At 46.4% G+C, this 10,707-nt stretch overlaps 1 protein-coding gene across 1 annotated transcript in view; it reads left to right on the top strand.

The window, feature by feature from the left end:
• Window positions 1–10,349, top strand: part of LOC130131331 (peripheral plasma membrane protein CASK-like) — a 78,223-nt gene extending 67,874 nt beyond the window's left edge. The window contains 5 exon segments of the mRNA XM_056300985.1: window positions 4,616–4,696; window positions 5,654–5,734; window positions 5,968–6,170; window positions 7,139–7,222; window positions 7,843–10,349. Coding sequence (XP_056156960.1) covers window positions 4,616–4,696; window positions 5,654–5,734; window positions 5,968–6,170; window positions 7,139–7,222; window positions 7,843–8,019 — 626 coding nt within the window. The 3' untranslated portion in view covers window positions 8,020–10,349.
• Window positions 10,350–10,707: the final 358 nt, after the last annotated feature.

Raw genomic sequence — 10,707 nt, forward strand, 5'->3', positions numbered from 1 at the left:
CTGGGTTCTAACCCCAGGGTTGTCCAACCTTGGGGGTCATCCTGGGTTGTCCTCTGTGTGGAGTTTGCATGTTCTCTCTGTTTCTGCGTGGGTTTCCTCCGGGTGCTCTGGTTTCCTCCCACAGTCCGAAGACATGGAGGTCAGGTGAATTGGCCATACTAAATTGTCCCTACGTGTGAATGTGTCGGCCTTGTGATGGCCTGTTGGCCTGTCCAGGGTGTCTCCTCGCGTGCCACCTAATGACTGATGGGATAGGCTCCAGCATCCTGTGACCCTACGTAGGATAAACGGCTTGGATAATGGATGGATGGACTTGGCTATCCAAAAACAATCAACCTAAAAATCCTGGGCTCAAAACTATGGTACGCTATTTTGTATGTCTTAATAAGGATATACAAAGTGACAGACTGGCTGTCTGGAGGTTGGACAAATGCCAGAAGGGCCAAGGCCAGCCAGTGACCATTTGGGCCGCTCAGAATGAATTGTGATAGTAGGGAGGATAAAAATAAAATATATTGTCATTGACTAGTGCATCAAATCCCAGAATATTCCCTCCCCTCATTCTTCAGAGACATCTAAATGGTAAATAGACTGCAGTTTATGGGGGCAGCATGGCTCAGGAGGTAGAATGGGTCATATAGTAATCAGAAGGTCACTGGTTCGATCCCTGGCTTCTGCGGAGAGCGTGTTGAAGTTTCCTTGAGCAAGACACTGAGCCCTTAACTGCTCCTGATGAGCAGGTTGGCACCTTGCATGACAGCCTCCACCATCAGTGTGTGAATGGGTGAAGGTGAGGCATACATTGTAAAGCACTTTGAATGGCCAGTAGACTAGAAAAGTGCTGTATACATGCAGTCCATTTACCATTTCAGAGGACATCTACATGAAAGGTGGTGTTATACGAGTAGCGTAGCGCCCTTAAGGAATAGGGCAGTGTGTAATGTGTGTGAAAGAGTGAGCAGCAGAAAAGTGATGGTCACTATAGGTGAGACTGGGGAATCCATAGCACACCCATGCCTCTGCCTATAGTATTACAGGAACAGACACACTTGGTCAGTGTTGGGTGTCCGTGTGGGCGTGGTGGTCTATTCCGTTGCCTAGCAACACGGGTTTCGCAAGTTCGAATCCCTGTGTTACCTCCAACTTTGTTGGGCATCCCTACAGACACAATTGGCCGTGTCTGCGGATGGGAAGCCGGATGTGGGTATGTGTCCTGGTCGCTGCGCTAGCGCCTCCTCTGGTCGGTCAGGGCGGAGGGGGAACTGGGGGGGAATAGTGTGATCTTCCCACGCGCTACAGCCTGCTGGTGACTCCACGTGTATCAGAGGAGGCATGTAGTAGTCTGCAGCCCTCCCCGGATTGGCAGAGGGGGTGGAGCAGTGACCAGGACGATTGGCCAGGTACAACTGGGGAGAAACCCCCCCCCCCCCCAAAAAAAAAACAAAACAAAACTTAGAGATGTTATAGGTCACTGACTCTAGTTAATGGTCATGGCTATTTGCATATTAAGCTGATCGTTAGTTTCGGTCATTATGCCACTGTTTTGTTTATAAGGGTGGGGGTACCTGCAGTCAGGTGAGACTGAAAACATTATACCATTATACCATCACTTAGATGAGTGATGAAACGTTTCTCTCAGTAAACGTGGTGTCTAGATGAACTGATTCACCTTTCTATGACTTCCTGTCCTGGATTATTGAGCATGCATGGAGACAAATGCCAGGGCCGTTTTTGATCCCAGTCTGTCACTGGATATACACAAAGGCACACATGCAGATAGTTGAGGTGTGTGTTGAGCTGGGCCTTAACCAAAACGGCTGCTTGAATGGATTCCATAGATGTTCCTCAACCTCTCTTCGTTCATGAAGGCTCTCCTTGTGTTATTGCATCTATGCAAGCTACTTTGGATGCGGCGCTTGTAGCTCCCTCAGACAGGACTAACCTCATCACAATAGTAAACGCTTTTTGTCTTATCACGTGACTAAAGGTTTTGACCCGATAGAGGATTACAACTAGGCTAAACAATTGGCTTTCTAACCTGTGATGAATGCCCTTACAAGTTAAGCTCAAAATCCATTGCAAATCACAGTTATACAAACATATGAGCTACAATATGAAGTTCTCCTCAGGGGACTTTATCATTTTCTAAGCTATTCATTATTGGTTTTTTGAGCACAAGCTAAATTACTAACATGATTATTTTCAGACTAATGTTAATTTAGAAATAGAATTTCTAATTGATAATAATAATAATGACAATAGAAATAAGAATAATGATACCCTATAACAATAACAACAGTAATACAATGGGAGAGGCTGCAGCATCCTTGCGACCCCAACTGGGATAAGCGGCTTGGATAATGAATGGATGGATGGATAATATAATAATAAAAATAATAATGACAATAGAAATAGAATAATAATACCCTATAATATATAATAATATAATACAATAATATAATAAACAATAATAGTAATAGAAACATTTCTGTTAGGGTGGCACAGTGGTTAGCACAGTCGCCTCACAGCAAGAAATTCCTGGGTTCGAGCCCCAGGGTACTCCAACCTTGAGGGTCGTCCCGGGTCGTGCTCTGTGTGGAGTTTGCATGTTCTCCCCATGTCTGCGTGGGTTTCCTCCGGTTGCTCCGGTTTCCCCCCCACAGTCTAAAGACATGTAGGTCAGGTGAATCGGCCGTACTAAATTGTTCCTAGGTGTGTGTGTGTGTGTGTGTGCGCGCGCGCGCACGCACCCTGTGATGGACTGGCGGCCTGTCCAGGGTGTCTCCCTGTCTGCCACCCAATGACTGCTGGGATAGGTGCCAGCATCCCCGTGACCCTGAGAGCAGGATAAACAGTTTGGATAATGGGTGTTAATTTGATGTCCCTTCTTGAACCTTGTGCTGTTAGGCCAGGTGGACAGAGGATAAAAGGGCGCTGCATTCTGGGAAGGTGGGGGGGGCAGGATGAATGCATATATACTTACACTGATGCCATGTGTTATTACAAGGATGTGTCCTTTCCAAGTTTAACTATAATCTGTCTTTTCTTTTAAATGCTGCATGGTTGTTGTTTGTAAAAATTGTCCTCCTGCTCCCCCTGAGGAGCTCTTCTCTAACCTTGGTGTCAGCGTTGCCTCCGTGTTCAACTGCTAACACTCCTGCAATTAACAACTTGTGATGTCAACTCTTATGGATGTTTTTTTGTACTTGTCTTCTTTTACGGTGTCTTTTTTATTAATCCCCCTCCTCCCCTTTGTCCATATTCCATGCTGTCTCTTACCCACTGACTTGGCTGCATGTAAGTAACTCCAGACTATGGTGCTCAGCTTCTCTCTCTTTCCCGTCCCCTCCTCTCCCTCCCCATGTCTGCGTTGATTGACAGTGGCACCTTTAGCATCGTTTTGAGCTCCTGTGTCCACTCCGCCTGGTTTCTTACTGACAAGATCATTCAAATTGCCTGGATGCTAGTCAGCCTAGCATTGATTTACCAAATTCTTGTTTGTCCTCTGAGCGAGGTTACTGCAGAACCAGCAGGGTTGTTCTGCTCTTCTTGGTAGGATCTGCCCAAGGCTGATTTGAATTAGGCTTTAATGTACATTTTCTTCAGTTCCTGCTGTGCCTATGACATCATCAGAATAATATAGTTTTGGAGCATCCGGGTAGCATAGCAGTCTACTCCGTTGCCTACCAACATGGGGATCGCCAGTTCGAATCCCGTGTTACCTTCGGCTTGGTTGGGCGTCCCTACAGACGCAATTGGCCGTGTATGTGGGTGTGAAGCCGGATGTGGGTATGTGTCCTGGTCACTGTACTAGCGCCTCCTCTGGTCAGTCAGGGCGCCTGTTCGGGGGGGAGGGGGAACTGGGGGGGAATAGCGTGATCCTCCCACGCCCTACATCTCCCTGGTGAAACTCCTCACTGTCAGGTGAAAAGAAACGGCTGGCGACTCCACATGTATCAGAGGAGGCATGTGGTAGTGTGCAGCCCTCCCCGGATCGGCAGAGGGGGCGGAACAGTGATTCGGACGGCGCAGAAATTGGCCGGATACAATTGGGCAGAAAAAAGGGGGGGGAATCCCCCCACCCCCCCAAAAAATCATTAATACAGTTTTACCGGTGTGACAACAGGATTGAAACCTGATGCTATTAATGGTACTCTGACTAGCATTTGCTTTGTTAGTATCTCCTTTGTTTACTTTCTAGCAGGCTTAAACCTGTTCTTTATGCACTATGAGCAGCCATTCCCCTTCACGAAACTGCACCATCCTGCTGATAGTATATTTACAAGGATCCACACCTAACATATCACCAGCGGTCCAAAATCCTACGTATGCCGGAGTTTCAACGTAGTTGTAATCATGCTTGCACAACATCATAACCAAACTGAACTGATCCACAGAGGAGCGCTGTTGCTTTCAACCATTTCAGTGCAACACATACAACCCCTCCATCCCATCTTTTCACACAAGGAAGCTCACATTCTTCTCATTTATGCACTTACTTAGTTTGTTTCAAGAGACCACACCACCACCCCTCAATACAGCATCCCAATATTCTCCCGTCATCCACCCCAGACCATGCATCATCAGTAACCCTTGTTTGTCCTCTTCTCTGCAGTCTTTGACCAACTAGACCTGGTGACATATGAGGAAGTGGTGAAACTGCCAGCGTTCAAGAGAAAAACACTGGTTTTGCTCGGTAGGTGATGGCCGTCTCAGCTGTGTCCTGACGCACAGGGAAACCAGTGCGGTCCTGCACTACAATCTAGAGCCTGCAGAAGGCAGGGGCTTAGTAGACAAGTAGGTTCACTGTTGTAAGTGGCTCAGATTGATCTCTACAGACACACAGGGAGAGATGAGGCCAGTTATGGGAAAAAGATACTAGATGGGACACATTGGCGTGGTTTTTACTTTTAGGTTACGATCCAAAGCCAAATATGAACACACGTTTATGTATTTTTATTGGTCATAATGTTTGCTGTGGAGTATAAACTTTTTTTCCCCGTGTTAATGCATTAGCTCATATGGCTCTACTATCAACAAACTAAAAACACTTGGAAGTTTAAAAGATTAGTATCGGGGGTGTCCGGGTAGCGTGGCGGTCTATTCTGTTGCCTACCAACATAGTTGCTGTATCGAATCCCTGCGTTACCTCCGGCTTGGTCGGGTGTCCTACAGACACAATTGCCGTGTCTGTGGGTGGGAAGCCAGATTCGGTATGTGTCCTTGTTGATGCACTAGTGCCTCCTCTGGTTGGTTGGGGCACCTATTCAGGGGGAACTGGGGGGAATAGCGTGATCCTCCCATGCGCTACGTCCCCCTGGTGAAACTCCTCACTGTCAGGTGAAACGACTCGGCTGGCGACTCCACATGTATCGGAGGAGGCATGTGGTAGTCTGCAACCCTCCCTGGATCGGCAGAGGGGGTGGAGTAGCAACCGGGACAGCTCAGAAGAGTGGGGTAATTGGCCAGATACAACTGGGGAGAAAAAGGGGGGAAACCCCCCCCCCCTAAAAAAAACCAAAACAAAAAAAACCGATGAGTATTGCTAGCAGGTTATTTGAACTCTATGGGTATCCAAACTGTGTGTGTGTTTTCTTGGCCAGGCCAGTCTGTTACCTCAATTCAGTGTCTGTACTATTTTACCTCCACTTAGGTGCCCACGGAGTTGGTAGGAGGCACATCAAGAACACTCTCATTACCAAGCACCCTGACCGTTTTGCCTACCCCATCCCACGTAAGTTTACAAGCAGACGCACACACACACTACAAGTAAAACAGTTGCAGAAAGTGTTAAGCTTTGTCCAAACCAGGAGCTAGTCCATGCAGGCATGAACACGTGCAAGAGAAGGTCAAAGGCAAGCAGGCAGATGCACATACAGCAAGGGAACATTTTTTCTCTGCTCTTTCATCTTCTTGTCTTCCTCTATATAACGTCATCCATCGTTCGCTTCCTCCCTCACAACTCAGACACGACCCGGCCTCCGAAGAAGGAAGAGGAGAACGGGAAGAACTACTACTTTGTGTCCCACGACCAGATGATGCAGGACATCAGCAACAACGACTACCTGGAATATGGCAGCCACGAGGACGCCATGTACGGAACCAGGCTGGAGACCATCAGGCAGATCCATGCCCAGGGCATGATTTCCATCCTAGATGTGGAGCCACAGGTAAAAATGGGGGGGGGGGGGTACCTGGCCTGTATCTGGGACCTTTCGGCCACCACATTGATCCAAAGGGAATCATAATTAGGGAGCTGGCAAAGAGTGAGTGACCATGGGGAGCTTTACCTCATCTCTGGGGGGCCCTTTCCGACACCCTGCGCTACCACAAACAATGGCCTCTTTTAAAACGGGGCTGACAAATGGATTAAGGAGGTCCTCTTTCTACACTCCTTCCCCTGTTTAGCCCACCCCCATACACCCACACAACTACAACACCCCAGTTGTACTTCTTGTGTCCACTTCACTTTGGGGTTTTTTTTTGTACTTTTAGACTGCTTTTAAGATATGTTGTTTATGTGTGTTTTAAAGAGAAAACTGTCAAATATTAACATGCTGTCAAAATTATCAATTATCCGGGCAGTGTAACAGTAGGTAGACAACAGTGCGATCCCTGTTGTCTACCAACATGGGTATTGCCGGTTTGAACCCCCGTGTTAAATTCAGCTTGGTCGAGTGTCCCTACAGACACAATTGGCCGTGTCTGTGGGTATGTGACCTGGTCGCTGCATGTGTGCCTCCTCTTGTCGGTCGGGGTGCCTGTTCGGGGGGGGGGGGGTAGTGTGATCCTCCCATGCGCTGTGTCCCCCTGGTGAAACTCCTCACTGTCAGGTGAAAAGAAGCGGCTGGCGACTCCACATGTATCGGAGGAGCGGTAGTCTGCAGCCCTCCCTGGATTGGCAGAGGGGGTGGAGCAGCAACTGGGATGGCTTGGAACAGTGGGGTACTTGGCTGGGTACAACTGGGGAGAAAAAAAAGGGTGGGGGGGATTATTAGTTATTATTATTATTATGAAAGTTTTAGTATCTGAAGAAAGAACTGTTGACTCAGAGAATGTCGTTTCTAACCACTGGGTCACCCAGGTATGTCCCTCAATGTTATTAACAGAGTTTAAAAACAACAATCTTTCTCATCAGGCACTAAAGATCCTCAGGACAGCTGAGTTTGCTCCCTATGTTGTCTTCATCGCAGCACCCATCATAACACCAGGAATGACTGAGGCAAGTGGCCCAATAGCCCCTCTCTCTCTCTGTCGCTCTATCACTCTCTTGCTCTCTCTGTCTCCCTCACCAGTTTTCTGTCATTTGTTCACCTTTTTACTGTCACTGACTAACTCGCCAGATTTACTAGTTTTTCTGCCATATCTTTTATTTGGTCTTTGCATGGTTGAATGCATCTCACACGGCATGTGCCCTTTGTGTGCTTTAAGCATGTTTGTGTTTTCTTTGGGAATCTTTTTTTCCTATTTGCACTCAAGGTTCCAAAGTGGTGCAAGAAACTACCTGTAAGTACTGAATTACCAGCACGAGTTCAGTTTGTTTCCCTGTGATAATTGTGGCCTTTTTCTTCTCTAGTCTACATCCTTAAACCCTTGGCTCACTCCCAATCTCTAGTTTTGGTCTTCTTCATTTGTGAGACATGTTTATTTGTTGATGTTTCCTCTGGCCTTACTATCTCCTCTCCCCTCGCTTCCCCCAAAGTTCTCATTTTGCATGTAAATGGAAAACAATACTGGGCCAAGAATGGATCTGTGAGGCACATCACACTTGATGAGTATGGATTCTAGCCATTCCAAAGCAGTATAGCTCCATTACGCTCTTCTTTTCCAACCTCTCACCAGGACGATTCCCTTCAGAGGCTCCAGAAAGAGTCAGAAACACTCCAAAAGACCTACGCCCACTACTTCGACCAGACGATAATAAACAATGAGATCGACGACACCATTCGCCTGCTGGAGGAGGCCATGGACATGGTGTGCACCACCGCACAGTGGGTCCCCGTTTCCTGGGTCTACTAGTTGTCCACGCCATTGTCATACGATTCAACCCAAATCACCAGTGGTAGATCCAACGAAAGGATTGCTAAACCTCAAATCTCATGCACCTGGTCGTCTCTCTGCGGATTGTCTCTTCTCTCAGAATCATTGATTTCTGTAGATAAATGGTTGTGGGGAAAAAAACTAGGGGAAACAAAAAGAATCTAAATGACTCTTGAAGCCTCACTGCAGAGACTTGGACCTCCGCTAGCTCCCTGTCAGCCTCAAAGGCACATTATTGTGGGTGTGCGTGGGTGCGTGTGTGTATATCCACATTTAAATAATAGATAAATGAATATGGTCCTGTCCTAATATAGTTGAAGGGTGGGGAATGGGGGGCAGTGTCGTAGATATTTTTTACTCCCTTTTTTTGTAATTGAGGAACGGGTGGTAATATTGGAAGGGCAATAGTGAGCATGATCATCAAGCAGTCTTATGTGGGTGCCTGTGTGTGTGTGTATGTGTGTGTGTTGGCCTTTTAAGGCGTTTCTTGTGGTACTTTGTGTCCCCCGCCCTTTTAGATCCACTTACGCCATTGGTCCAAAAAAAAAATGAGCCAAATTTCCAAGCACATTGGACATTGCCTCAGTGGCATCGTGTAAACCTTCATCTCAATTCGAACCCGACCCCCCCCCCCCCCCCCACCCTCAATCTTGAGAGAAGAAAAGCACAGTAAAACACGGCAGTGGCTTTCTGCCTGTCCTCCTACACCACTCCCCTTGTTTATCTAGAAGGCCCCGTGTATTTGTCAATCAAATTCTTAAAGGAGCACACAATGTCCCCGCCTCTCGCCTGTACCCAGCCCCCCCCATCCTCTACCGGTCTTTGTTTACATCTCGGTTTGCACAAAATGGACAATTAAAGAGAGAGATATCGCATCTTCTCATCTCGTTTTCATTCCCTTCCTCGCCAATCAGTCCTCCCCTCCTCTCTTGCTGTTTTTTTTTTTTTTTTTTTAATCACTCTCCTTGGTATATGAGATGTGTTTGCTAATAACTAATCAGTGGACCTGGCATTCGTTTGGTGGACGGTCATTAACAATGCCGAGCTCTGACACTCTCAACGAAACACGGCTCTCACGGCACGAACTGGGAGGGGAAAAAAACCTGCAGAAAACTAAAGAAGAAAATGGACTGCCTTATCGGGTGCCTGGGGAAGAAGATGGTAACACCTATGCACACCCCCTGCCCTGGCTTCTCTCAGGCAGGCATTCACAGCGGACAATTTTCTTCTTAAAAAAAAAAAGAAAAGAAAAAAAAAGCCCTTCTCCCCATCTTTACTACAAATCGTGAGCTGTAGTTATGGGGAAAAAAATTCATTAGAAAGACTTGAGATCCGGAAGGGAAGGGCCGAACGGCGAATGAAAAATACAATCCTTAGAGCCACAATTTCAGAACTGTTACCTGTCGTCTTAAAAAAAAAAGAAAAAAAAAAGATAAAAGAGTGTTATTGTTTTCAGGGCAAGAAAATTACTGCAGAATTTTATGTGTAATTGTTCCAATGGTGCGTACATCATGAGTGACTAACGAAGAGCCACTGTATATTAGCCCTAAAAAGAAGCTCATTGTGTGGCATAATCTCCTAACGCTTTACGAGAAGTGGCACAACACTGCCCCCACATGACCGCCCCGAGACACACACACACACACACATGCTCTCAGAATCAGTGTAACACAAAGTTTGTCCCCCCCCCCCCCCGTGATGTGGGTGCCGTGTCCTGCTGCTTCTGGTGAAGCGTCTTCATCTTCGAGTCCTGTGTAAATTACCTCTGCAGATGAGAAAAGCAGCTCTTCGATATGAGATGTTCCTGTTTTTGTTTGTCATTTTTAAAAAATATATTTCCTTTTAAGTGTGTACAAAGTGAACTGCCTTCTGACTGTCTTCCTAGTCATCTGTGACCTGTGTGGGTGCGGATGTGTGCGTGTGTTTGTCTAACTTACAAGACAGATGGTTGTTGGGTTTAACACCATCTGAACAGTTGCCGCGGAGCATGAATTCACAAAACCTCCATGTCCGCCTTGGACTCTTGTTTAACGTGGGCTGTGACCAGACAGAATATTCCTACTAGACTCCTTAACGGGTCACTTTTAAACGAGGGTGTCTCCAGTAGACGTCGCTACATATATCTAAAGATATCTTTAATTCATGTCACGACACCAAAAAAGGCACAGCATCAACATTCATGTTGCTCAAAAACAGTTGGCAACGTTCCAACTGTTGATTGTAGATATAAATCCATTTTCTACATCCATCCTCTTTTTGTAAAGTGTAACTGACCTTATGAAAAATAAAGCTCAGTTGAGCAACGATCCAACAGCCGCCGGGCCCTGACGTTCAATACAATCTGTCGGGTTTGCAGGGTGAACATAAGGGCTGTAATTGCAGAGTTGGAGACAATACCCGATGCTCGAGTGAAGGTAAATCTACTTTACCAAGAATTACTAGTAAAGCTGAAAGTCCCCCATAAGAGTATCACTTGAGTAATGATATTAAATGTACTCAAAAGTAATATTCTGGTATCATATTATCAAGGCTCAAGTGTTTTCGGTTTTTACTGATTTTCACCGAAAAATACCCCAGATTTTTAAACGGCTTTTCACCCGGATTTTATGTTTCCACCGATCCAAAAGTTGTTCCTGTTCATGTGAGGTTATGCAACAGTGTCCTCTT

Source organism: Lampris incognitus, chromosome 21, assembly GCF_029633865.1.
Source record: "Lampris incognitus isolate fLamInc1 chromosome 21, fLamInc1.hap2, whole genome shotgun sequence".
Classification (NCBI taxonomy): Eukaryota; Metazoa; Chordata; class Actinopteri; order Lampriformes; family Lampridae; genus Lampris; species Lampris incognitus.